Below are 13,518 nucleotides of genomic sequence, written 5' to 3' on the forward strand. Positions count from 1 at the left end.
CGATATTGTTCTTGGGAATCAAAGGATGAGGTGGAAGGTGGGAATGAATGGGGATGTAAGAATTGGAAATGAGAAAATGGCTGAGGCATTGAACAGGTATTTTGTGTCAGTCTTCACAGTGGAAGACACAAATAACATGCCAAAAATTGATGACAGTAAGGCTATGGCAGGTGAGGACCTAGAAACTATCACCACGAAAGAGGTAGTGTTGGGCAAGCTAATAGGGCTAAAGGTAGACACGTCATAGAGTCAGGTTTACAGCATCGAAATAGGCCCTTCGGCCCGACTTGTCCATGCCACCCTTTCTTTTTTTTTTAAAACCCCTAAGATAATCCCAATTGCCCGCATTTGGCCCATATCCCTCTATACCCATCTTACCCATGTAACTATCTAAATGCTTTTTAAAAGACAAAATTGTACCCACCTCTACTACTACCTCTGGCAGCTTGTTCCAGATACTCACCACCCTCTTGTGAGAAAAAATTGCCCCTCTGGACACTTTTGTATCTTTCCGCTCTCACCATAAACCTATGCCCCCTACTTTTAGACTCCCCTAACTTTGGGAAAAGATATTAACTATCTAAGATCTGTGCCCCTCATTATTTTATAGACCGCTATAAGATCACCCCTCAGCCTTCTACGCTCCAGAGAAAAAACTCCCAGTCTATCCAGCCTCTCATAACTCAATCCATCAAGTCCCGGTAGCATCCTAGTAAATCTTTTCTGCACTCTTTCTAGTTTAATAATATCTTTTCTAAAATAGGGTGATCAGAATTGCACACAGTAGTCCAAGTGTGGCCTTACCAATGTCTTGTACAACTTCAAGGCATTCCAACTCCTGTATTCAATGTTCTGACCGATGAAACCAAGCATGCCAAATGCCTTCTTCACCACTCTGTCCACCTGTAACTCCACTTTCAAGGAGCTATGAACGTGTACCCCTAGATCTCTTTGTTCTGTAACTCTCCCCAACACCCTACCATTAACTGAGTAAGTCCTGCCCTGGTTCAATCTACCAAAATGCATCACCTCGCATTTGTCTAAATTAAACTCCATCTGCCATTCGTCAGCCCACTGGCCCAACTGATCAAGATCCCGTTGCAATTGGAGATAACTTTCTTCACTGTCCACTATGCCACCAATCTTGGTGTCATCTGCAAACTTACTAACCATGCCTCCTATATTCTCATCCAAATCATTAATATAAATGACAAATAACAGTGGACACAGCACTGATCCCTGAGGCACACCGCTGGTCACAGGCCTCCAGTTTGAAACACAACCCTCTACAACCACCCTCTGGCTTCTGTCAAGAAGCCAATTTTGTATCCATTTAGATACCTCACCCTTGATCCCGTGAGATTTAACCTTATGCAACAACCTACCATGCGGTACCTGGTCAAATACCTTGCTAAAGTCCATGTAGACAACATCAACTGCACTGCCCTCATCTACCTTCTTGGTTACCCCTTCAAGGATGTTGCCTGGATTGAGTGGCATGCCTTATGAGGATAGGCTGAGGGAGCTCGGTCTTTTCTCCTTGGAGAGACGATGGATGAGAGGAGACCTAATAGAGGTGTATAAGATGTTGAGAGGCATAGATCGGGTGGACTCTCAGAGGCTTTTTCCCAGGGTGGAAATGTCTGCTACGAGAGGACACAGGTTTAGGGTGCTGGGGGGTAGGTACAGGGGAAGTTTTTCACACAGAGGGTGGTGGGCGAGTGGAATTGGCTGCAGTCAGTGGTGGTGGAGGCGAACTCAATAGGGTCTTTTAAGAGACTCCTGGATGAGTACATGGGGCTTAATAGGATGGAGGGTTATAGGTAGGTCTAGAAGGTAGGGATGTGTTCGGCACAACTTGTGGGCCGAAGGGCCTGTTTGTGCTGTAGTTTTTCTATGTTTCTAAAACACTCAAATCAAATTTGTGAGACACGATTTTCCATCCTCAAAGCCATGCTGACTGTCCCTAATCAGTACTTGCGTCTCTAAATGCCTGCAGTCTCCTGGCCCTGATGGAATGCATCCCAGGGTACTAAAAGAGATGATGGGGGAAATAGCAAATGCACTAGTGTTAATTTACCAAAATTTGCTGGACTCTGGGGTGGTTCCCGCAGATTGGAAAACAGCAAATGTGGCACCACTGTTTAAAAAAAGGAGGTAGACAAAAGGCAGGAAACTATAGGCCGGTTAGCTTAACTTCTGTAGTAGGGAAAATGCTTGAATCTATCATCAAGGAAGAAATAGCGAGACATCTGGATATAAACTGATCCATTGGTAAGACGCAGCATGGGTTCATGAAGTGCAGGTCTTGTTTGGCTAATTTGGTGGAATTCTTTGAGAACATTAAATGCGCAGTAGACAATGGGGAACCTGTGTATGTGGTATATCTGGATTTCCAGAAGGCATTTGACAAGGTGCCACACCAAAGACTGCTGCATAAGATAAAGGTGCACTGTGTTACGGGTAATGTATTAGCATGGATAGAGGATTGGTTAACTAGCAGAAAGCAAAGAGTGGGGGTAAATGGGTGTTTTTCTGGTTGGCGATCAGTGACTAGTTGTGTGCCTCAAGGATCAGTGTTGGGACCACAATTGTTTACGATTTACATAGATGATTTGGAGTTGGGGACCAAGTGTAGTGTGTCAAGTTTCGCAGATGACACTAAGATGAATAGCAGAGTAAAGTGTGCAGAGGACGCTGAAAGTCTGTAAAGGGATATAGCAAGTCTAAGTGAGTGGGTGAGGGTCTGGCAGATGGAGTACAATGTTGGTAAATGTGAGGTTATCCATTTTGGTAGGAATGACAGCAAAATGGACTATTATTTAAATGGTAAAAAATTGCAGCATGCTGCTGTGCAGAGGGACCTGGGTGTCCTTGTGCAAGAATCACAAGAAGTTGGTTTGCAGGTGCAGCAGGTAATTAAGGCAATTGGAATTTTGTCCTTCATTGCTAGAGGGATGGAGTTTAAAAACAGCAAGGTTACATTGCAGCTGTATAAAGTGCTGGTGAGGCCATACCTAGAGTACTGTGTACAGTTTTGGTCTCCTTACTTGAGAAAGGATATACTGGTACTAGAGGGGGTGCAGAGGAGATTTGCGAGGTTGATTCCGGAGTTGAGACGGTTGGCTTATGAGGAGAGACTGAGTAGACTGGGGCTATACTCATTGGAATTCAGAAGAATGAGGGGAGATCTTATAGAAACATACAAGATTATTAAGGGAATAGATTAGAAGCAGGGAAGTTGTTTCCATTGGCAGGTGAAACTAGAACTAGGGGGCATGGCCTCAAAATAAGGGGGAGCAGATTTAGGAGTGAGTTGAGGAGGAACTTATTCACCCAAAGGGTTGTGAATCTGTGGAATTCCCTGCCCAGTGAAGCAGTTGAGGCTCTCTCATTGAATGTTTTTAAGGCAAGGATAGATAAATTGAACAGTAAAGGAATTAAGAGTTATGGTGAGTGGGCGGAAAGTGGAGCTGAGTCCACGAAAAAATCAGCCATGATCTTATTGAATGGCGGAGCAGGCTCGAGGGGCCAGATGGCCTGCCCCTAGTTCTTATGTTCTTATGAGTTGGATAATCAGCCGTGATCACAATGAATGACGGAGCAGACTCAAAGGGCTGAATGGCCACCTGCTCCCATTTCCTATGTTTTTATAGTAGGGAGGAACAAGTTCAAATTTGATGAATTGGAGGATAGCAAGCCAATGCTTCTACTTGCCCTCTGGGATAATCGTAGAGAAGCAGCACTGGACTGGAGAATAGGGTGTGGTTTTAGTTAAAGAGATCCAGTCAGACCAACTAGGCTATTCGTGTGCCAGGAGCACTCAAGTTTTGAGTTCTTTGGATTTGTGACATGAATTTAGGGCTCCTGTCAAACAGGAATGGAAGAGGGACCAAACAAAGGCAGACAGAAAGGGACGTGTTCAGTGCAACAATGTTATGGCAGGTGAAAGACTAGAAGAAAGTACATTTGAAAATTCCAAAGGTTTCAAGGAATGGAAGATTACGCGAACTGAGTTGCACTAAAAACATCAACAGGCTTACATATTTAGAAAGCAGTAATTGGAAAACAAAGACGGAACACTATTCAGTTACTGTGATGCTAAATTAGCTTGGTCACCCAGTCAACTCCAGTATGCTGTTTCATCAAATCAAACACAGTAAAATACATAGCAACAGGTAAATATTTGAAGGAAATATCAAATTGGAAAAAAATTGCAGTTGAGTACTGCAGTGAACTGCAGGTGATTAGGGTAGTGTTAGTGAAGGCATTCTGTGTAAAGCAATGTTGGTTTCCTTACTGGTACCATGAAGAACCAAAACACTGTTGAGATAGAATCAGAAGGAGGCCATTTGGCCCACAGAGTCTGCACCGACCACAATCCTATCCTACCCTGGCCCTCTACCCAAAACCCCATGCATTTACCGTAGCTAGTCCCCCTGACACTAAGGGGCTAATTTAGCATGGCCAATCCACCTAACCACACATCTTTGGACTGTGGGAGGAAACCACAGCACCTGGAGGAAACCCACGCAGGCAAGGGGAGAATGTGCAAACTTCAGAGGTCCAAGCCGGGAATCAAACCCGGGTTCCTAGCGCTGAGAGACAGCAGTGCTAACCACTGTGCCACCGTGCCTCCCCTGCTTATAAATCTTCTACAATTGTGGAAACATTAGCTTTCAGGAACAAAAGGATGCGTGTCAATGTGTCTAGGTCAGGGCAGGCACATGGGATGAACATTGCTGCTTCTGTAGAAAATATTGTTCATAGACTATTTGGGTTGGAGTGATCCATTTCCACGTTGCAATTTCTATATACATTTAACATGGGAAGGGTTTAAAAAGACAAGCACTGAAAAAGGTTCCTACGGCAAATGACAAACCAATGACCAAGGTAGCAGAACCTGGTTAAAATTTGAACTGTTTAAGATTTCTGGTCCAAACAGAATTATCAACTCCAGAATGATATGAACTGTAACTAAAATGAAAAAACATTTCATTCATGCACATTCAGAAGGCTCAGGCAGATTAAGAGAAAACAGTGACGTTTGTTTCACATGTCAAAGGCACCTCAGACACCAGCTCAGAATGTGCTTATATTTTCAAAACTTTATTAGTGATGGAACATGAACAATTCTTTACTGATTATGGCACATATTCACTCATTACTACAGGACTACCAAACAGCCAATATTTTGCCACTGACACACCACCACACCCCCCCCCCCCCCCCCCGCCCCCCCCCCCCCCCCCCGAGAGGGCAGTTGTTAATAAAGTTACGCGAATATTCACATGCTATCACTGTAAAATACTTGCTAATCTAAAGATGCTTTTCTTCCCTGACCAGTTTTGCAATGGCAACTGTCAAAGGCTCCTTACCTGTACTGGTTTCTGTATCTGTGTGCATGTTTGTGTTTGTATCTTGTCCCGAGTTCCGCGAGATCGGTCATTGCCCACCGAAGTCATCATATACAGTATATACAAAACAATGTATGTACAAAATAGAAAATCTGAAAAAGAAACATTAAACATTACAACTTTGGCATGTATTCTGCAGTAAAAATCCAATAGGAGCCAACAAACATTCCAAATGGTTTGGGAATAAGTTGATTGAAAGGCAAGTGGAAAGAGGCATGGAGACAAGATGCTCACATTCCTAACAGGGTCTTCAATAATACATCACTTTGTGGACTGGAGCTAATACAATAGGACACAAGATGAGATGCCAATAATTAACTGAAATCCTTTCCAGTATTATTTTACAGTAACTTCAGCAAATATCCCAAATGCCCAAGCTGCAGAAAAAAGAAAAGTCAGGCCACAGGGAGTGTATTGGGGAGGTGTCCAAATCCTGATCCAATCATTTCTATATTCCTGCGATGGCAGGCCTGTCTTATGAAGAGAGACCAAGTTGGTTAGGATTATATTCAGTGGAGTTTAGAAGAGTGAGAGGGGATCTCATCGAAATGTACAAAATTCTAACAGGGTTTAAGACAGGGTAGATTCAGAAACAATGTTCTCAATGGTGGAGGAGTCCAGAACTAGGGGCACAGTTTGAGGATAAGGAATAAACCTTTTAGAATTCAGGCAAGGAGAAATTTCTTCACCAAGAGGGTGGCGAATGTGTGGAATTCACAACCACAGAATGTAGTTGAGGTCAAAACGTTGTCCGATTTCAAGAAGGAATTAGATACAACTCTTGGGGATAAAGGGATCAGGGGATATTTTGGGGGGGGGGGGGATCAGGATATTGAATTCAATGATCAGCCATGATCAAAATAAATGGCAGAGCAGGCTCGAAGGGCCAAATGGCCTATTCCTGCTTCTACTTTTTTTATCTTTATATTCCAGCCCCAAACATGGATATTTTACTCAGCAGAAACTGGTACAATTATTAAGAGCCAGGTACATTTCTTCATCTGCTGAAACAGTCCTCTATACAACGATAGGAGACGAAGCTAATCATTTAGTAAGATAGACATTTTCCATCCAACAGCTGAAATACAAAGCAGTCTAGGGCCCTTCAAATGAACAATTTCCTAGAAGACAATCAAGCCAACATAGAGGACAAGTCTGACTAAGTGTGTCATAAACAAATTAATCCAATGTTGGCACACTCATTTACCCCAGGAGGGACTAAACTTCCAGCAAAAAAAAACTCAGCGTATCACCACAAATATGATACCTTTTGAAATTAGACTTGCTAAAATTTATGCAATAGCATCTAAAATTAGTATGCAATTTTCTTTTAAAAATGCAGCATTACAAAGATCATCCTAGTTCAGACTTTCCTTAAAAGCCCAGTTTTTCACTTTATATTTGCAATTCTCATTATGTGCAAGAAATATACACAAATGTCTGTTTATTTTTACTAATCACCGAAGAAAAAACATTCTACTCAGAATTCAGTTATCCAAAACAAAATATAACCGAAATGCACTAGTATTATCTGTAGCTGCAGGTTTCAGCTCCAAAGATATGTGGGTTAGGTTGATTGGCCATGCTAAATTGCCCCTTAGTTTCAGGGGGGTTAGCAGGGTAAATGTCGTGTTACGGGGATAGAGCTTGGGTGGGATTGCTGTTGGTGCAAGCTCGATGGGCTGAATAGCCTCCTTCTGCACTATAGGGATTCTAGGATTCTCACATCTGGAAAGCCTACATGTCAAGAGCTATGATAACTCAATCCCAGCTGTTCATTATAAAATCTAAATATTAAAGCCATGTCTGAATTAAAACTCTTGAATACTGGTCCTGGAACTAAAAAGGATTCAAACTGAAACCAATTAATAAAAGGAATTTAGAGCACAATTTACAGTGCAAGAGAGCAAGGTCAAGAATTAAAATGACGAGCTACCTGAAGCTCAGGGTTATGCTTGCAGACTGAAGAGGTGTTCTGCAAAACGATCACCCAATGTGCGTTCAGTCTCTAACAGAGACAACATTGTGAGCAGCAAACACAGTATGCTAAATCAAAAGAACCTCTTACCTCGCAGAGGCCAAATATTAACTCTCCAACATTTCTCTTACCTCCCATGAGCCTCAACCCCACCATTGATCAAGCTATTGTTTTCAGGACTGTCACTCCTCTCCTCCACACATCTTCCCTCCATGGTTTCTATTACTTAAACTGAGCTTCAGCTGCCTAACCAACAATGAATAGAGTTCATCCACCTCCTGCTACCCCGAGCAAATTTCGCATTTCTCCCATAAGTAGTCAAAAGCCACACATCCATAGCAATGCCATCCCGTTAACTAGAAATAAATCTGATGACATGCAGTCTGCAAACAGAAAATAGAAATGAATATGAATGCACATACACACCTGTCAAAAATACAATCTCAAATATGCACATCTTAAAATAGATGGCTAACAAGAGATTTACACTATTAGCTTTAGCAAAACTCCAACACTTAAATAGCACAGACCCCCTTTGTACTACTTCATCCCTGTACCCATCAAAAAAAGTTAATCTTCATTCTTGTGAGCAACAATGTGTGAATTTGGTCATTTGTAAGCCATATTCAAGGACACAAAAAGAAAGTTTTAATGTAGATTTATCAACAAGTCTCCATTAATGCCTCCAAGTGTAATGAGCATTAAAATTATGCAGCTTTCATAAAAGGTTATGTTCAATAACATCCAATAATGAAATTAAAAGCAGCATAAATTCAAAATTCATATCTATAAAAACCACCACAGCATTTTCCCAATCCAGCTCCTAAATCCCCTCGAGCCTGTGAAGGGGACAACTGGTAATTTCAGCTTTCTGCCCCACCGTCGGTGCCAAAACCTTCAACCACCTGACCCTGTCTGGAATTTCACCCTAAACATCTAAGCCTCGCTCAATCTTTAACATGTCTGCATAATGGCAACTGAGAATCGGAGTTGAAATTTATGTCAAATTATAGAAATAAAATTCAAAAAACTGGTCATTCGTGCAAGAAGAAAAATAACAAGAAAAGCTGCAGAGCCGTCATAAAAATTGAACTAGTTCATTGATATGCTTTGAATATCTCTAACTTTTATTGACTAAGCCACATTACAGTTGCCTCTTAATGCTCTCTGAACTATTTCAATATTACATGGCAGAAATAAAACAAAATGCTTGAAATGGTCAAGTCAGGTAGCACCTATGCAAAGAGAAACAGCTAATATTTCAGGTTGATGATCTTTCATTAGAAACAGGGATGCACCGACGCTTAAATAGAGGCATGAGGGAAAGAAAAAGAAAGGTGCGGGCGTAATGGGTTGGAAGGCAGGATAGTAAATGACAATGGGGTGATGGTGCAAGGCAAAGAGCCAAGTAAACAAGAGCGTCTAAATGGGATTAGAGGAATCAAAGAAGAAAAGTACAGCACAGGAACAGGCCCTTCAGCCCTCCAAGTCTGTGCCAACTAAAAAACTTTGTCCTTACCCAGTCTGTATCCCTCTATTTCCTCCCTATTCACATACCCATCCAGATGCCTCTTAAATGTTGCTAAAGTGCCTGCTTCCACCACCTCCTTTGGCAGTACGTTTCAGACACCCACCACTCCGTGTGAAAAACTTCCCCCGCACATTGCTCTTAAACTTTTCCCCTCTCATCTTGAACCTGTGCCCTCTTGTAATTGACACTTCCAACCTTGGAAAAAGCCTCTGACTACCCATCCCGTCTATGCCCCTCAATTTTGTACACCTCTATCAGATCTGCCCTCAGCCTTTCCAGTGAAAACAATCCTAGTTTTTTCAACCTCTCCTCGTAGCCAACACCCGAGACCAGGCAACATCCTGGTGAACCTTCTTTGCACTCTCCAAAACTTCCACATCCTACTGGCAGTGTGATGTCCAGAACTGCACGCAATACTCCAAATGCAGCCTAACCAAGGTTTTATATAGCTGCAACATGATTTCCCAACTCCTGTAACTCAAAACTAACTCCAAAATGCATTACCTCGCATTTGCCCAAATTAAACTCCATCTGCCATTTGTGCCCAAGCCTCCAATCCATCTATACCCTGTTTTATCCTCTGACAATCCTCAGCAACTCCGCCAATTTTCACGCCATCTGCAAACTTAATCAGGCCACCCCCATTTTCTTCCAGGTCATTCAAATATACTACAGAGGTCCCAACACTGATCCCTGCGGAACGCCACTAGCTACAGATCTCCATTCTGAAAAACACTCTTCCAGTGCTACTGTCTTCCATAACCAAGCCAATTCTGTATCCATCTCAACAGCCCACCCTGAATTCCATGTGATTTTAGTTTTTGTACCAGTCCGTCAGACACCTTACTCAAGTCCATATAAACTATATCCACAGCCCTTCCCTCATCAGTTTTCTTTGCCGCCTCTTCAAAAAACCAAATCAAGTTAGCGAGATATGACCTTTCCCATACAAAACCATGCTGCCTGTCACTAACTAGTCCGTTTTCCTCCAAACGTGCATATATCCTGTTCCTCAGTACCTTCTCTAAAAGCTTCCCCGCCACTGATGTCAGGCTCACCAGCCTATAATTTGCTGTATTATCCCTGCTTCCTTTCTTAAACAAGTGAACAACATTGGCTATTCTCCAGTCCTCTGAAACCTCACCTGTGGTCAAAGAAGATGTAAAGATATCTGTTAAGATTTGATTTGTCAGGTGTTAGCACATAGTGAAAAGCATTGTTTCTTGCGTGCTAAACAAAGCATACCGTTCATAGAGAAGGAAATGAGAGTGCGCAGAATATAGGTTATAGTTATAGCTAGGGTGTAGAGAAAAATCTACTTAGTGCAAGGTAGATCCATTCAAAAGTCTGACAGCAGCAGGGAAGAAACTGTTCTGGAGTCGGTTGGTACGCGACCTCAGACTTTGTATCTTTTTCCTGATGGAAGGTGGTGGAAGAGAGAGTGTCCAGGGTGCGTGGGACCCTTAATTATGCTGGCTGCTTTGCTGAAGCAGCAGGAAGTGTAGACAATGTCAAAGGATGGGAGGCTGGTTTGCGTGATGGATTGGGCTACATTCACCACCTTTTGAGGTTTCTTGCAGTCTTGGGCAGAGCAGAAGCCATACCAAGCTGTGATACAACCAGAAAGAATGCTTTCTATGGTGCATTTGTAAAAGCTGGTGAGAATCGTAGATGACATGCCAAATTTCCTTCGCCTCTACTTTCTCAGAAGACTTCGTCCCAGCTATTTCTCCCCTTGCCTCTCAGTAACCTGGGCTAGATCCCATCTGGCCCCGGGGACCTGTCTACCTTAATTAATTCTGTCTTTGATATATTAAAGTATCAGCAATAGGTGCTGTACAAATCAAATGGAGGCAGAGCTTATAAATTAAATTACTGAATTCATATCCAAAAGGCTGGAGAATGCCTGATTGATGATGATGTGCTGTTCCTTGAGCTAATGTCAAGCTTCACCGGAACAACAGGGAACAGTATTCAGAGTAAGAGATCAAAACATAGGTAATCGGAAACTCAGATCAAGCTTTCATACTGGAAAATAGATGTTCCTTAAAGCAGTCACTCAATCCATGTTTGGTCTCCCCAATGTAGGAGACCACACCTTGTGTAGCAAACACAATATACTAAATTGAGCATACAATTAAATTGTTTCATCTGAAACGAGTGTTAGGGGCCTTGCAAAGAAAGAGTTGATAATGGGACAAGAAATAAAAAAATAGGTCTGCAGATGTAAATGGGCAAAAAGAAATCACCACCCATCCAAAATGGAGACAGACTGTTGAGAGTTGAGACTTTTAGCATCTCATTGAAAGATGGATCTGCTCCTCGAGCTTACATTGAGCAAACACCACAATAAAAGACAGCCCAAGTTTTCATGTCAATGAGACACCAACAAATGCAGCCTGACAGAATAATCCACTTCCCAAGGACAAGTTAAAAAATTTCACACACAAACCAGTTTCTTCAACCAACCTTTTAGCCACCCTTTGTTTTTCCTTACATCCATTTTGAACATACTGCTGCATTCTTGACATAAGGTATGCAATCCAATCCATTAGTAAAATCTATTTATAATTCTGATCCCTTTTACAGGGCCACTAAATGCATTTGTCAAGTGACTCACTTGGCAAATTCATTGCTCACAATGGGACTCATTTACAGATCTCAGCTAAAATGGCGACCTGTCTGAGAGCACACACCCAAGGAGAGAAAACAGTTCAAGTATTCATTTCTGATCAATATGCCATTATTTCTGCCATGGCACATGGGAAGAGAATCACTGATTTGTGATGCCCCTGTCTACAATTAATAGCCTGTCAAGATTAGTCTAGGCTTATGTAGAAAGAAGTTGCCAATGAGGTACTACAGGGGAGCCAATGGCCTGGAATTGTAAGATAACCTATTCATAATGTGACACCAAAAAATGAAACTTAACCCTTCTAAAAACAGATCAGATAAAAATCTCCCCATCCCCCATGAGTATTTATACAGTCAAGTTACCTCTCTTTGCAATACAACTACAGAATATTGCAGCATTTAGAACTGATAAAATGAAGATATAATTTAGAGATTTTCTTTGGATGTCTGCAGATCAAGACTAAAATGGAGAAAAGGGAATAAATGTCAAGTTCACAATACAGTACAAAATCAAGCAGAAAACAAAGCACAGAACTGAAAAATGAAAGAGGGCAGTAAAGGGCATGGGTCTTTTTTCAATGTCTAAAAAGTAAAATAGATTGAGAAATACAGGATGATATGGGGCTGAAAAGAAAATACCAGTGGCATAACAGATGCTAAAAGACTGACCACCAGCAGCAACAAAATTGTAACCACGTAACCTGGCATTTCCCTCACTCTTATTAGCATTAGAATTAATGGTGGTAAAGAAAACGCAGCAGAGCATTCCAGGAGCAGCACGAGTCAGCCAAAAATTGGGTGCTAAACTTGTGAGGCTATATGAAAGCTCTGCAGTCCTGCCTCAACCAGTCATGAATGGTGGTGGGCAATTAAACAACTGACGAGGTGGTGGCAGTGGCTCCACAAAAATATCCCCAGCCTCAACAATGGGGGAACCCAGCACACAGGGCAAAAGAGACAGATGAAGTACTTGCAACCATTTGCAAAGTTGGCTGATCTCTTCCTCCCAAGGTCTCCAACGTCACAAATGATAATCTTTAGCCAATTTGACTCACTCCACATGATAAAGAAACTGTTAAACTCACTGGACTACTGCAAAGGCTATGGACCCTGACAACATCTCAGAAGCACAACTAAGGACATGCTCTGGATGTAACAATTTCTCCAGTCAAGCTTTTCCATTATAGCTACTACATTAGCATCTACCAAACAAATGTGGGAGGGAGAAAACACCTTTAAGTACATCCTGTCCAAAAAGAACAAATCCAACCTGGCCAACTACTTCCCCATCAGTTCTACTTTTGACCACCAATAGTAATGGAAGGTGTCATCAACAGTGCTATCAAGTGGCAATTACTCTGTTACTACCTCAGCTGATACTACTGGACATCTGAGATCCCAGAGTGGAACTCAGCTTGATAAATCCTAACTTTCATTTAGATACATGAAGGACAGCTACTTAACAGAGACTACTGGTATACTTTTAAAAGAATAAAACATTTATCAAACAATAAAATATGAACTACACTACAACTTCACACCAAATATTCCTTCACAGATACATAGATTTATTCCTCAGATACTGAAGCACTTCATTTCAATATCCAGGCTTGGGCTGACAAGTGGAAAGTAACTACAATCCCTAGACATTCACTCAATTCCCCCACTGTCAACGTCCTTGGGTTACCATTGCCCAGAAACTCATCTGGACTTGGCATAGTGGTTAGCACTGTTGCCTCACAGCACTAGGGTACCAGGTTCGATTCCCAGCTTGGGTTGCTGTGTGTGGAGTTTGCACGTTCTCCCAGTGTCTGCGTGGGTTTCCCCTGGGTGCTCCGGTTTCCTCCCACAGTGCAAAGATGTGCGGATTAGGTGCATTGGCCACGCTAAATTACCCCTTAGTGTCCCAGGATGCGGAGGTTAGAGGGATTAGCATGGTAAATATGTGGGATACAGGG

General features: G+C 42.2%; 1 protein-coding gene across 50 annotated transcripts in view; it reads right to left on the reverse strand.

Moving 5' to 3' along the window:
• The window catches only part of ubap2a (ubiquitin associated protein 2a), a 144,026-nt gene that overhangs the window by 123,615 nt on the left and 6,893 nt on the right, over positions 1 to 13,518 (reverse strand). For 43 of the 50 annotated variants that reach the window (XM_078221411.1, XM_078221480.1, XM_078221431.1 and 40 more), the window contains one exon: positions 5,379 to 5,509. In XM_078221411.1, coding sequence (XP_078077537.1) covers positions 5,379 to 5,468 — 90 coding nt within the window. In that variant the 5' untranslated portion in view covers positions 5,469 to 5,509. Of the gene's footprint in view, positions 1 to 5,378; positions 5,510 to 5,651; positions 5,697 to 11,923; positions 12,016 to 13,518 lie in introns of those variants that run through there. The other 7 variants (XM_078221489.1, XM_078221457.1, XM_078221421.1 and 4 more) reach the window with 3 other exon arrangements.

The sequence above is a fragment of the Mustelus asterias genome, chromosome 1 (genome assembly GCF_964213995.1).
Source record: "Mustelus asterias chromosome 1, sMusAst1.hap1.1, whole genome shotgun sequence".
NCBI lineage: Eukaryota > Metazoa > Chordata > Chondrichthyes > Carcharhiniformes > Triakidae > Mustelus > Mustelus asterias.